The sequence below is a fragment of the Lepisma saccharinum genome, chromosome 7 (genome assembly GCF_977018435.1).
Source record: "Lepisma saccharinum chromosome 7, izLepSacc3.1, whole genome shotgun sequence".
Taxonomy (NCBI): Eukaryota; Metazoa; Arthropoda; class Insecta; order Zygentoma; family Lepismatidae; genus Lepisma; species Lepisma saccharinum.
Window position 1 is genome coordinate 79,180,553 of NC_139235.1, and position 14,597 is coordinate 79,195,149.

General features: G+C 37.2%; 1 protein-coding gene across 2 annotated transcripts in view; it reads left to right on the plus strand.

Annotated features, from left to right (window-relative positions):
- Positions 1-14,597, plus strand: part of Dnah3 (dynein heavy chain 3, axonemal) — a 266,334-nt gene that overhangs the window by 43,041 nt on the left and 208,696 nt on the right. For both annotated transcript variants that reach the window (XM_083125480.1, XM_083125481.1), the window contains exons 9-12: positions 1,976-2,171; positions 4,416-4,623; positions 6,250-6,464; positions 11,697-11,887. In XM_083125480.1, coding sequence (XP_082981606.1) covers positions 1,976-2,171; positions 4,416-4,623; positions 6,250-6,464; positions 11,697-11,887 — 810 coding nt within the window. The remainder of the gene's footprint in view (positions 1-1,975; positions 2,172-4,415; positions 4,624-6,249; positions 6,465-11,696; positions 11,888-14,597) is intronic.

Here is a 14,597-nt window from a genome sequence, read left to right on the forward strand (position 1 = left end):
TTAAAGGTACCAGGACATTAAGAGCATACCCTCGAAAGTACGTGGGTGGAGGCGGGCTACTTCGGGAGGTTTCCCCCCTTTAGATATGTATATGTATTTCAAAAAGTATTATATTATAATGAGATGTAGTGAAAATGTAGTGATCCAATGAAATGTATGATAAAGTTATGAATGTATACATTCTAAAGGTCAATAAAATTGGTCTGTTACATTTGTAGTCAAACAGTAAGTATCATAGGTTAGCACTTCCACTGCTGATAGAAATTTTTACATTTTTTTTGGCATGTATTATGTTTGGCTAGAGCCGAGCCCCAATACCCATACTGTTGTATTCATGTTGTTTTTCAGAAAATATCAGTTCTGAACCACTGTGTTGATTCTTTTCTGGAATCCGAGTATCTCACAGAGTCCACAAAATTCATGACACTTTCATGGCGTCTAAATACCCTGAAAGTTTGAAAAATTTAAATTTATTGTATGCCAGTACTTGCACAAGAATATATTTTGAGTCTAACTTGGGAACATGTCATTATAAACACTCAACATGCCACAAATGAGAAATAAATTCAAATTAGATACCTTAACATAATTTGAAAACTGTTTTTTCTATATGGTAGCGAATGTTGGAGTCTTTGTCAACATGACAAATTAGAATGAATTGTTCACAAATGAGATTTTTGTGGTCTTTAAGTGGAGTGACCTTACGAGACGAAATTAGAAGGGAAGAAATCCGAAATAAATGGCAGGTCGAAAAATGGTGTAAGAAATTTAAAAATTTCAGTTAAGTGGAAACATCATGTTCTGAGGCCACCAGATAGCTGTTTGCTTTGGAAATTATTAAATTACAGGCCACGCAGAATGGGCTTTGGTTACTCAGACCTGCAAGAGGAAGAAGATGATCACCACAGTGGACACAGAGCAGTATATACCTCGTGGACAAGTTGCACCACCTGACTTGCTGCATTTGCAGTATGTTCTGTGCAAAGGATGCTATCTATTGAAGGCCAGTTTCATTCTGTGGTGTTTGTCCACACACAAGGGACTTGAGGCAAGTGTGGAAGTGTCAAGTCTGGAGAATTCGCATACCATATTCTTGAAATGTGAGTGCCATGTTTCTCTCTCATGCACTAGTGCCAACATATGGCTGAACCAACTAGAACCATTCATGCTACATGGGTATCCTTTCTTCTCATATTCAAACAGAAGATTCAGGCCTCTCCGATGGTGCAGTGGTAGCGTCCTTGCCTTGTAATCAAGGGATCCCGGGTTCATTACGTGGTGGAGGCACATAGTGGTTCGGATCCCACTTTAAACTGTTTGTTCAGTCCCGATTAGCCTTACTGTGCATAAAGTGGACTTAAAACACCAAATCAATCAATCAATCAAACATATCTTTCTGTACTTTTGACAAGCTCTAGAACACCTCGGAACACACCTGACCAGTAAAGAGGATGCTTAGGTATTCATTTATTTTTATATTTTATGTACATTGATTAAGGGGGTGAATGTGTCATTCAGGTTCTTGAAGAAATGATTGATTGATTTGGTTTATTTTACTTCATATTTCTGCCACTTTTGGCTAATTGTGAAGATGAGAATGAGTGATGATATTATGAAATTAATGAAGGGACATTCACAAAGAACACCCATGCCTCGGCAAGGATTCGAACCCGAGGCCCCTGGAGTCGTAGCCTTCTGTGCCGACCACGTTCTTGAAGAAATGCTTCCTATATTTTATTGGATAGCTGCAGTATTGGTTATTTTGTTGTCATTAAGTTTTTCTACAGTAGAACCCCAATTTTACATTTTTCAGGGGAGCAAGGTGAAAAAACCATAAAGATTGAGTGTAATGAAGGAAAACATAAAATTGGGGTTGCACTGTATATGTAAACCACCAGTATCTGATAATTCATCTCAAATAGAAATTTTGCATGCCAGTGTAAATGTAATTAATATATGCCCTTTTCCTCCTCAGATGGTTGCCAAAGTGTGCTGATCTGTTTCTCGATATGAAAGACTGCTGGAGCTATCTGGTGCCCACAAAGAGAGGTGAATCGCTTTTTCAAGTTCAAAGGTTCTTCTTCTCTGCCTGTTCATTGATGTCTTTGCAGCTGCGATCGCTGGTCATCAAATCGATCAACGCTCTGCTTGAGTTTTTGGATCATTATAAGGCATGTGGTTTCTTCTTTGGTAAAAGGAATAGTGTAAAAAGTATTTTTTGCAATCTTACCCATACTATTTGCAATACTTGTACATTCACTGAGCCATGGTGATCCAGTTTGGTAGGACTGCCACTCGGGAGATCTGGGTTCAATTCCCATGGAGGAGTTGATCTCAGGGGAGAATAGTTTTTATGCAGTTCATCTAATTTCTAATCATTGAAGACTAACCATAATGCTGATAACATCACCTCCACCATAGCTGGGATCAAAGAATCACATCCCCTATGTGCCTTCAGGACATAAACAGAGCTCTTCCCGATGGTGTGGTGCTGGCCTCCGTGGCAGAGTGGTTAGCACAGTGCACTATGATGCCAGAGGTCCCAGGTTCAAATCCCAGCCTGAGCATGGGTGTTCTTTGTGATTGTTGCTTTATGAATTTCATCATATTATCACTCATCCTTATCTTCGGGATTATCCAAACGTGGCAGAAAAGCAAATTAAAGTGAATGAAACCAATCAACCGATGGCATAGTGGTAACAGCAATTGCTTTGTAATAAAGAGGTTCCGTGGCTCAATACCTGGTGGATGCACATGGTGGTTCAGATCCCATTTTAAACTGTAGGTCCAGTTCTGATTAGCCTTTCTGTGCATAAAGTGTACTTAAAACTCAAGTGAAACAAACAAACAAGCAGTTCAGTTCACAGGGGATATTTTGCAAAATTGTGATCAAGGGGTTCCAGGTTCAATCCTTGATGCATGCACACAGTGGTTCAGATCTCATTTTAATATTATACAAGGTACATCTTGGCTTGCTCTAAGGTTATCCTATATTTAACAACTTGGCTTCTTCAGGGATAAGTAACACTTAGAGAGACTGTACAGGCCACACTTCCCTAGGATGCAAAGTATATATATGCAAGAATCTATTTCAGAAACTATTGCCAATTGAACTTTTTCGGAATGTAGGGTAACAACCTCTGTGATGTCCCAAATATATAATATATAAATGAGGTGCACACAGGAGATGTACTACGTAGAATTTTCAGCAATGATGAGGCCGATTAATCGGTACTCTATCGATATCGGCCTATATAGGCATATTGGTTTACTGGTAAAATTACCGATTATTTTACCGATCTGATATATCGATAAATATCTGATAATTTAGTGCAAAATTCTGCCATTTTGTTGTAATTCTTATGGGTAATCTCCATGCCCTACTTTCTAAGAAAGTAAATGTCTAAATATGCAATTTCTTTTGCACCGCAGTCACCTTGAAACACATTTATTAAGAAGATCAATGAACCTTTCAGGTTCTTGAAGGACCATTTCTAATTTGATATCAGATCAGTAGAATATTGGTTATCAGTATCGGCCAATTTTATATTGGAACTTTTATCAGTATCGGCCAAAATTTCATACCGGCCCATCCCTAATTTTCAGCGAAAAATGCAGGCTCGACCATTATGTATGTATGTATGATATGTAGAGATATGCATATTTAATTGTTTGCGGAAACATGAGATGTCAATGTCAAATAACATGTGATATTGTTAATTTTTCATGGTTTTTCAAAAGTATGAGGTATATTTCCTTAACATACTTTTGTCATGAAATGAACTTCAAAATGTGATTATTTACTGATGCAACATGTTCTGAAGTTGTCTCTTGTTGTCAATTTCATTATATCATCACTCATCCTCACCTTCACAATTAGTCAAAAGTGGCAGAAAAGTGAAGTAAAATTAACCAAATGAATCAGTCAAACAACTTTCTTAAGTCAGAATTATCCTGTGTGTTTTGCAAAATCATGGATATTTCAGTAATTCTGCTGTAAAAAATTAGAAAAGCAAGAATGGACTACTTTACACAGAAATAAACATAACACTGGTAACTACATAAATGTGCTATTAGAATGGAAATGTTTATTTTGTGTAATTTCAAATCTAATTTGGGATTTTATTCACCATTTTAACACCAAAATTCTATTTTATGCACCACTTTTAATCCTGAAATGTCCCTAGTTTCTGACCCAAAATCTTGAGTTTTTATGTGGATCTAATGTTATAATGATTCACATGATTCATGTATATACAGGAAATATCTAAATATGTAGTTTTTGTTTTCAAACATACATATGTTAATACAATTTTTTTATTTGTGTTAGAAAATTTTGTATTTGTGTTCTATTGACAGCAACATTTTCATATTGCTCTATCTGTACTATTAATAGTTACTGAACCATATTACAGGGTGGGAATGACTTTGGAGATGAATATGAAGATTATACGTTCGTGAATCAACCGTTGGTGCTGGTAGAGTTGATTCCCACGGAAGGAACGGCCAACATTAGATGCGTTCCGTCACTGCTAGACATCAGATCGAGTGTGCATGAGTGGTTTCAAAAAATAATTACAATGAATAAGGAAATTCCAAGGGTTGAGATGCTTTTGTTTCCAGGTAAAGTCTGTGATTTCAAAGATTTAACGTTGCTGCTAGCTAAATATTGCCTGAAAATGTGACATTTTAAATAAAATGTCTTAAAATTCACTATCCATTCACCATTTATTGTATAATTCCACACATAGTTGGTTACAATTGAATTCTACATCATACCCACTTGCCGTATTAATTTTCTGCACAAAATGGCTATGTGGTAAGAGTTGCCGAAATTGATAATGAAATAAAGTGTATTTTTTGCAAAAGTAACATCGAATTATTATTCATGCCTCACAAAAGTTTGGAATATTGTTATATTAGACAATACTTGTTAGACACGGCATTGGAATGCAACAATACATGGTATCTGTCTGTCTGCTGAACGTTCTCAACTTTTCACCGACATATGCCACTGTGCCTATCTCCTATTGACTAATACAATATTGTTCCGAACTTGTGCCTAATATAACAATATTCCAAACCTTTGTGTGAGGAGTGTATATTTGTGTAAGAGGAGAATTCAACCTTATTTGTGATATGAATTTTTGGTTGGTCACTTCCCGCACAACTTAGTGTACCGTCCTTATCTTATGATCTTCCACCCCTCTTCCTCCCTACCTGTGCACCTAAAGGTGCATCCCCACTATGCCGGTCGGCAAGACCGAGCAGCAAACCCAGTTGGTTTTGCCGAACTTGGTGGACGTCAGTGTGGAGATGTGCATCAGTCTGGTTTGATGTTTAGTTCCCAGTACACGTAAAATACTCCTTTAATGTTACCTCTGTATCTGATGTTCCTCTGCGTTTATTTCTATCTTCTATTTATGTCCTCCAATCTGCAATCCCATAACTGAGGACAATCACTTCACATTTCTGCTAATGTTATGACTAGGAATGGGCACAAAATCTGAATTAATATCCAGATTTCAAATTATCCGATATCTGTTTTGGATGCAATGGATGATCTAAGTATCTGAATAGTTGAGATATCCGGTAATCCAGGTAGTACAGATTTGATAAAGGATTTGTAGAAAATCCGTTGAAATACAAACACGATGAATAAAAGAATATGTGGATAGATGTAAAACGGACTAATTATAAAACTGTCTGGATAATGCACACATTCAGATATCCGGATATTTCTGACAATCTGAATATCTGGATATTTCTGACAATCTGAATATCTGGATATTTGATATCTAGATAATCCAAATATCTGGACAATCCAGATAATTCTTATATATTTCAGAATATCCAATATCTGGGTATTTGAAATCTGGATAAAAAATTATCCGATATCCAGAAATAAATTTTATGTGGGTTTGGCCATCTGTAGTTATAACTTCCGAGTTTGTCCACTCCCTCCATGATCAAAAGTTGAACAAACGAGACAAGTCCTTCCTCAATCTGTGTAGACATGCTCGGTGCCACCTCAACTTAGCACGTTGGCACGATTTCATTTGAAGCAGACCATTACTAGTAGGCTTGGAATCAGCATGCCAATGGCATGTACCCATTTGTTTGGCTTTGCCAATCGACCTTGCTAACTTTCATAGTAAAGATTATCATTCCATTCCTAATGCAATAACAATATTCCTCTTTGCAGTTCATCAGATTCGAGTTAATTGTGCTTAATTTGACTTGTTTCAGAAATGAAAGATGCTGATTTGTACCTTATTCCTGTTGGCTATCAGGAAGAGGAGGTAAAAGCTGCCTATGAGAAAGCTTACGCTTACTTTGACCCTAACACTGTAGGGCCAAACACATACAAAGTGGTGTATGACCCTTACCTGTTTTATTTGTGCAAAGAAGCTGATACGGACTTGAAAGAATTCATGGCTCAAGATCCACTTCCACTTTTGAATGTAAGTCATACCTGTTAACATTTTGTTGAACGTAAATTAATATACCATATTTACTCATGTATAATGCACACTTTTTTCCAAAATTCTTGTCCCCAAAAACTGTGGTGCGTATTATGCATGGAATAATTCAGACAGCCAACATGAAACCGTACAGGGTCATTCCATGATTTTGGGACACTTGCATTGATTTTTCATGTTTACAGAAACCTATCATGTTATATATCATTGTAAAGCTTGAATCCTGCAGTTTCTGAATTTGGAAACAGTATTTTAGAAAAGATAACAACACTAATGTGAAATTAGGTTGAAATAAGTTCATCAAAAAATGAAGAAACGTTCTGATTTCTATAGTACTTTGGATGAAAGAAAACATAAGGAAAAAGATAATAAAAATTAAAATGTATTACTGGCCAAATAATGTGACATACATGGAGTGTGTAAATTCATCAATGGAAAAAATCTTGTGCTGCTAACTGCTATTTGGAAGGTCCTGAATGTGCCTTGTATAAATGTTACATTAGTCATAGAAAGAAAAAGTATATATTTTGAAAAAGAAGGAATGAGCAATTGAATAGGTATCACTTGATTCACTCTTGATGAGCATAGCAACAGATTTACAATCTACAACTAAGAAAGCCATTTCTTGAAACTGGATTGTACTGCGCATTATATACGAGATATAATTTTTTGTCACTTTCACCCATCCAAAACCTGAGTGCGCATTATACACGTGTAAATACTAATTCAATGTACGAGGGTCATTCGGAAAGTGAAGAACATTTCAGGTGGCCGCGGTGGCTCAGTCGGAAGAACATTTCACCATATGTGAATTAATAATATTGCAGAAACAGAATATACATGTTTTGCCACATACTTTTACCTACTTCTCCACATAGTCGCCTTTAACACTGAAGCACTTGTCGTACCTTGATACCAGTATAACTATCCCCTCCGCCTGGCAATTAAGCCAGTCCATGTAGTTGCATGGGCTGTATGTGCAAATGTTCTTTACTTTGTGAATGGCCTACATATTTTTGAATGATTATTTTAGAAGTAACGTGATAATACCACTTTATCTACAAAACTGGTGACTGTTTTACTAAGTGAATATATTTTAAACGTAACTTTCTTATGATGGATGCGGTAAACACGGTTTAAAATTACTCACGTGAAATTTAGAAAATTTCGCACTTCTGAGTTGCACAATTTAATGGTTAAATCCTATTAATTTCGAAGATCCAATGTTTTCATTCACAAAAGGGTACGGCGTTTGAAGCAGAGATGGTACCACGTCACTGCATTGTTTGTTCCCAGGCGGCAGTAGTTGCGATTTCTCCCGTTCAGCGGTGCTGGCATGCGCACCGTGGTTTGCAAGGCTTCTGCCTCTTGTCAGGTGGCATTGCCGGGTGGTGGTTGAGGGGCTGGGCTGTGCTACTCGGCATGGTGCAGTTCCTGTTGCCCACATGGCTGGAGGTGGGTCGAGTATGTGCACCGCATCTTTTCTTTTTCAGGTCGGGGATCTTTCTGAGGACAGGGTGCCAAGTCGGGTGTGCCTGCCCATTGTCCAGGTTCAGTGCTGATTTCTGTTGGATGATAGCATGGGTTTCTTTGACAGTGTTTTCTATGACAGAGCCGGTTGTGTGAAGTATGAATATGGAGGAGATGGTGTGGTTAGTGGAGTGGAGGTGTTGAGAGAGGCCTGATTTTGGTGTGTCATTTTTGGCATTTTTTACGTGTTCGTTCGCACTGTCCCTTTTTGGACAGTGCGGATAGTTCTGCCAATGTAAGTGTTGTGGTCTTGTAGACACCAGGGGATGCAAGTTTGGGTATGTAGTATCTCTTGAAGTTGGGTAGTGCTCTTCCTATTTGGGATATAGGTTTGTGTGCCACTCGGATGTTGAAAGGTTTGAGGGCCTTGGCAAATTGGCCAGATGTGGTGGGGTGGTATGGAAAAGAGATCCATTTGGGTTTATGATTTTGGTTCAGGTTATCTCTGTTTCTTGGGTGTCTGAGCTGGGCTTCTGTTTTTGCACACCACATGGATAGTTGGCGTTCGGTGTAACCGTTGTTAAATTGTGCAAAGCGGAAGTGCTTAATTTTCTAAATTTCACGTAAGTAGTAACTTTCTTAGTTCTGTTTCTTTTTACGGTTGTAAATATAAGAGTAAAATATATTATTTTTCACTGTATGTTTATAAACAACACATTGCCAGCTTGGTGGATGGGTAGATTAAGTGGTTGACTTTCATACTTGCCACCTCCCAAGTTTGAGTCCTGGCATCGCCATGGCCTACTTGTTATCATTATTAGCCAATACTTGCCAGAAAGTGTTAATTAGTGAAAATACTACTACAACAACATTAACAGCACATTGATTATTTTATAACAGGTGATTTTTAACAACGGAGTAGGAAGAAAAACCTTTTTACATTACATAGTTTGTTGCATCAGTTTCATGGTTAATTGGTCATTGTTGACAAAACTGATAATCTCGTAGTTGCCAGGTTGTATGCTTTTATGCCATTTTTTTTTTTAGAACTTATCCCTAGATTTTACTGTCTTCATTGTACATTTTCTTGACTGTTGACACTCAAATGAAACTTAAGCTTCCAAATTCATTGTCATTTAAATCGCTTTTCGTTTTTATAATTCTAATGCCTTTATTTCTTTCTAATTTTTATTAGCATTTACAATTTCACTATTTCAGGTGAAAAAGTATGTTCGTTTTTTCTATTACATGCCTTGCAAAACCTCTCTTTACTTAATACATCTAAATTGTTCCAAAATGATTTACTTTACAAGATGGTTAGTTCGTTACACATATTTTATTTTAGAGCTATATATTCCTGAGGGGTGTAAGGGGCGATTTTCCATGTAGTACACCCAAATGTCAACCTCACTTCCACGTAGTACACCCTGGACTGCATTTTGCACACAAACGAGGCTCTGGCGACTGGCACTATGGCCAGTATAAATTCGTGTGTGTTGTCCTATTTTTTGTCCTTGTGTGTGCTGAGTGCCTCTTTACAGCCTCAGCTATTAACAGAAGTCAGAAAATTTTAAGATTTTACTTATGCAACGTTAGAGTTGTTATTTGTAACGGTAAGGGGCTGGACCTCGTATAATGTGCCAGGTGCAAAATAGCATAAGTGCTGACGCACCCAAAACTTTAGAATCAAAATTAAAAAATATATATTCCTGAATTAAACAAAGGAGCCACATAATTTTTTTTTAATATTTGGAGATGGTATTCTTGATTTTTCTTCAATTCTTTTGCATCTATTATTCTAGCAATTTTTCCTACCTATTTGTCTGGTCTGATTTCTTTACTTTTTTATTTTTTACTTTCTTAATGCTTTGTCTATTATTATGTGTGACTATCTATTTATCTTAGCTTGTTCTTTTAGAAGATTCATTTAACTTTTTCTGTACATATGCTCACATTTTTGTAAACTGTCAAATATTATATTTTTGTGGAGAAGGATGGTTCAATGAAGAAGTATAAATTTATGTACATTTTTGCTAATGTTTCATCGCAACAGGATCCTAGGCTGCCTGGTACACTGAAATCTCTGTAACCAGCATTTAGAACAAACCCTTTTACCTGGTTTGGCGATCCACTTACTCGCAGTATTCATTTCAGGAGATCTACTCTCCAGTGTGAGCTCAAATGAGCAAATAACTCTCCCTTCCAAGTCACAGTTCGAACAGCAGTCCTCTCTCACTCTCATCTCGAGTCCATGGTTTGCATCTGTTGCCAACAGCTTGCTCATTTGAAACTTTAATTTTTAACAGCCCATAAGCCTAATCAATTGTTCCAGATGTGAGAATGCAAGGAGATAGTGATGCAAAGTATCAATAAACACTTGAGAAAAAGACATCAAATCACTTACACCAACACATTGGCACACATACATATTTGTATGCAACTACCTAAATAATTAGCATTTTAAGAGACTCCTCAAAAGAACAGTGGTAACACCGTTGTCTTGTAATCAAAAGATTCTGGTTTCGAGTCCCAGTTGTGGAACATTGCACAGGAGTTTCAGAAAAAAATTAAACTGTAGATCCAGTTCCAATTATCCTATGTGAGAATAAAATGGACTTAAAACTTTATCAAGATGTTAAAACTTTATGGAGATATTTAAGGTAAGGTAAAGTTCCCGTGCCATGAAGGCACATTTAGGGCTCCACACATTCTCGATCTTGGCCATTTTGGAGGTGATGCGATCAGCACCACACTCCGGCCGCTTTTACTTCCCAGGGTTGCCCCCAGGTACCCATTGATTTGAGGCTGGGTGAGAACCAGAGCCACTTTGTGCAGGGACATGACTGGAAAAATTCCTACCTTAGTTCACCCGCTCTGGGAATCAAATCCAAGGTCTCCTGCATGGCAGTCAGACACCGTACCGACTAGACCACCTTGACCAGTGATAATTTAATTTGTACCGGGTATAGATTTCCATTAGGGCTCAGCCAATATCTATACCTCTTACTACTTTATACTGATTACAGCACCGATACTTGAACATTATTATAACTAAAGGTTGTTCAGGATATTTACAATTATATAAATTTTAATATGTAAGTATTCCATTGGAACTATATCATATCAGTCGACCAGTTTTATTTTTAAATATTAATAAGTGTACATATGAGGTAATGATAAAACTAAAGTAGTAGAAATTAATTTTTTTATACACAATACTAGTGCAAAATTAATGAAAATTACACATTTTGCATAATTTCCAGGATATCTAGATTCTGTGAAAATGTGCTGTACTGTACAACCCAATAACCAATCTCCATAAAAGCATTGGTTGGTATTGTTGATATAATTTAACTGATACTTTCCAATACTAATACATTGGCCCATAATTTATATGTAGCCTTTTCAACTTACTGTTTAATTAGAAGATGTAAGTGAGTACTAAAAAGATTTCCGCAAAACTTACTTGTAAATGTTCTATTAATTTCGGTGGCTTCTGCCACCATCCACTTGGGAAACTCGATTCTTCACTTTTGGGTTGACTTCCGGTTCCTGTTGTTTCCTTGCTCACCACTAGGGGCACTGGTGTAGCCAGTTCGTCTGCTCCGTGTGATAGGTTTGAGTTGTCGCAAAAGCGGGAGCCAAACATGATGTGCCTGACCACTGTCGATATTCAGCTATTGCGGAAAGTGCGTAATTGCTTGCATCCCTTTAATTTACTGTTTAACATTTTTTGTTCTTCAGGAATTCACAAAACGATTGGACAAATTCGGATTGGTCAAAGGAGAAGTGAGTCTTCTGAGAAGGCAAATACCACTTAATCTTATTATGTTAGATTGCAACACTTTGAATGATACGATATGGACCTTGATAGATGACCTGATATCATACATTGTGAATTACTTCATCAATAATAGCACGAGTCATAATAGGCAGTAAGTATTTCTAGTTGTAGTGTGTTTGGAAGTCATGTAATGTACTTCCTCTGTTCCAAAATATGCTACAGAAACATAATTTATGTTGTTCCAATGATTGGTTTGCTTTATTTTACTTCACGTCTTGTGCCACTTTGGCTAATTTGCGAAGACTGGAATGAGTTATGATATGATGAATGGACACTCACAAACATCCATGCCCAGGCCAGGATTCGAACCTGGAATCCCTGGTGTTGTAGCGCAATGTACTAACCACTCTGTCACAGGGGCCGGCTTATGTTGTTCCAATATATGGTGTAGATGTAGTACATATTTCCAAATAAGGCACAAGAATCATATAATTCATTTTGTTTCAAAATATAGTATACGTCTGCTTCACATTCCAAAATAAAGGTACAACTAATGGAAAAGTATGTGAATTGTCCATCTCCCTTTTCATCCCATTTGTTTTTCAGTGTTATGATTAATAATTGAAATAAAAATGTTATGAAGAGAATATATAATTCCTTAAAATAACACAGAATATTGAATTTAAGAAAAAAATATGAGAATAGCAATTCTTTGCTGTTCCTTGTACACACACCTTCATGCAGTGAAAGAATTGCAGAATGGCATTCTGGTATTAGATTGGACTTGGGTGGCTGGCTCTTGGATTTCTAATTATTTGATTGATTGATGTGGTTTATTTTATGTTGCTTTTCTGCCACTTTTGACTAATTGCGAAGGAGGATGAGGAATGATATCATGAAAGTAATGAAGGGACACTCACAATGAACACCCATACCCAGACTGGGATTCGATCCCAGGACCCCTGGCATCATAGCACAGTGTGATAACTAGGGTCCAGGACTTTATGTCCTATAAAACTGTAAAATATGTATGATTATGTCATATAAATTGGAAAATATGTCAGAAAAATGCAGAAATATTCCCAGTAAAGCCAAAAATATGCACAATAGTACTCTCGAATTTCTCCCATACCCGATAGAGTAGAGTAGGGGCTGTAATGTACCGAATGTTATTTTTACTTTTGACTGATTTTTGTGAAAAGCGATAAAGGCAAAGAAATGAGAACGAAACTTCTTTACTTCCCGTGCAACAATGAGAGAGAACATTTTTCCTCGATAATGTTTGCATGGCTATCAATTGTCGGCGGGATAAAAGAAGTGGGGTATTATTGTTCTGTACTAAGAAGAGACTGCACCTTTCTTCCTCCATAATTTCCATATCCTGCCATCGACAATATGAACTATCCGTTGTGCTAAAGCTACGAAGAAAAAATTATGAAATTACCGATTATGTGGGAAAGAATTACAAAATTATACAGAAATATGTCTTATTGCAACAAAATTGAAGAAATATGTTGTAAAAATGCGAAATTGGTGAAATATGTCAAAATATGCTTTGTCAAGTTTGTCTATTTCGGTTGATTTTCATCAGATATGTAAAGATCTCACCCCAATATTAGATCCGAAGCCAAATGAAAAATATGTTATAACATAAAGTCCCGGGCCCTAGTGATAACCATTCTGTGATGGAGGTTGGCTTGGGCTTCTACTGGAATGCCACTGCTGGTGACCACCTGCCCACAATGAGCCATGTAAATATTTTAGTTTGACGCTGATAACAATCACGTCCATATGATACTGTACATATTAGCACAAATCTTTAATATCATTTTCATTCTCAAATAACTCCATTGAATATGATTTTGGTGTTTATAGTTGGAAACATTGTATTAGATTTCCTTCTAAGTGCAAACTCAATCTCCTATCGTGCACAATAATCATACATGTTGAACTCGTTTCTATACCATATTTTGGAAGGAAGTAATTAGTTTGATGTACATGTTTATAGTGAATCAAAACTCAAAATTTTTATTAAAAAAATAAGCATAGTTTGGGTTCAAATGTGAGTATAAAATGACATTTCAGATGTAATAATGCAAAGAATGTCATATTGTAGATGGCTAGGAATTTGGGCTCTCGGAGGGAAAAGGCATCAACCTCCTGCTCTTCTGTGGGCAGAGGGGAGCATGCCCCTCCTTCGAGTCGGCAACCAACGAATGGTCGACTCTGAACTGGCTCGGACTAGGGGAATCTGACTTTAATTAAAACAAAGCATCTCGACAACCCGCGAGGGTGTTGACGGGATGTGATTTCTGTCCGGCGCCTCCACCACTTTAATTGCCTAGCTTACATCGTCAATAGAGCACTTACACTTCGGGAGAAATAAGAAGAAGGTAAATCGCCTTTACTGTTTACCAGAGATAGATGAATAATAATGATAAGAGGAGAAAGGTAGGTGGTCGAGGGATGTGCCAGCACTTACATCTGCTTCCTGGTGGTGGCACTGGCTGCTGCTCGCAATGAGGCTCGAAGATATTTGTAACTAATTCGCTTGTATACTAGCCAGGTCTACTGTGCTTTGCAATCTCTGTTTCCTGTGGAATTCTCCTATGCAAGTCTGAGCATTCCAGGAGATGGAGGAAACTGGATGTGAAGTACACCAGGAAGCAAACGTTCTGTACCCGCATCCCTAGCCATCGACAATATTTAATTTGAAAATTGTACGTAACACATTGCACAAAAAAATAAAAAGTATAATCTAATAGTACATTCATATCCTTCAGATGAAACCTGCTGGATAGTTCTGTGCAAATACGGTGGCAAATAGAAAATTCCTCTTTTGGGGGCATATCCAAGAGTGT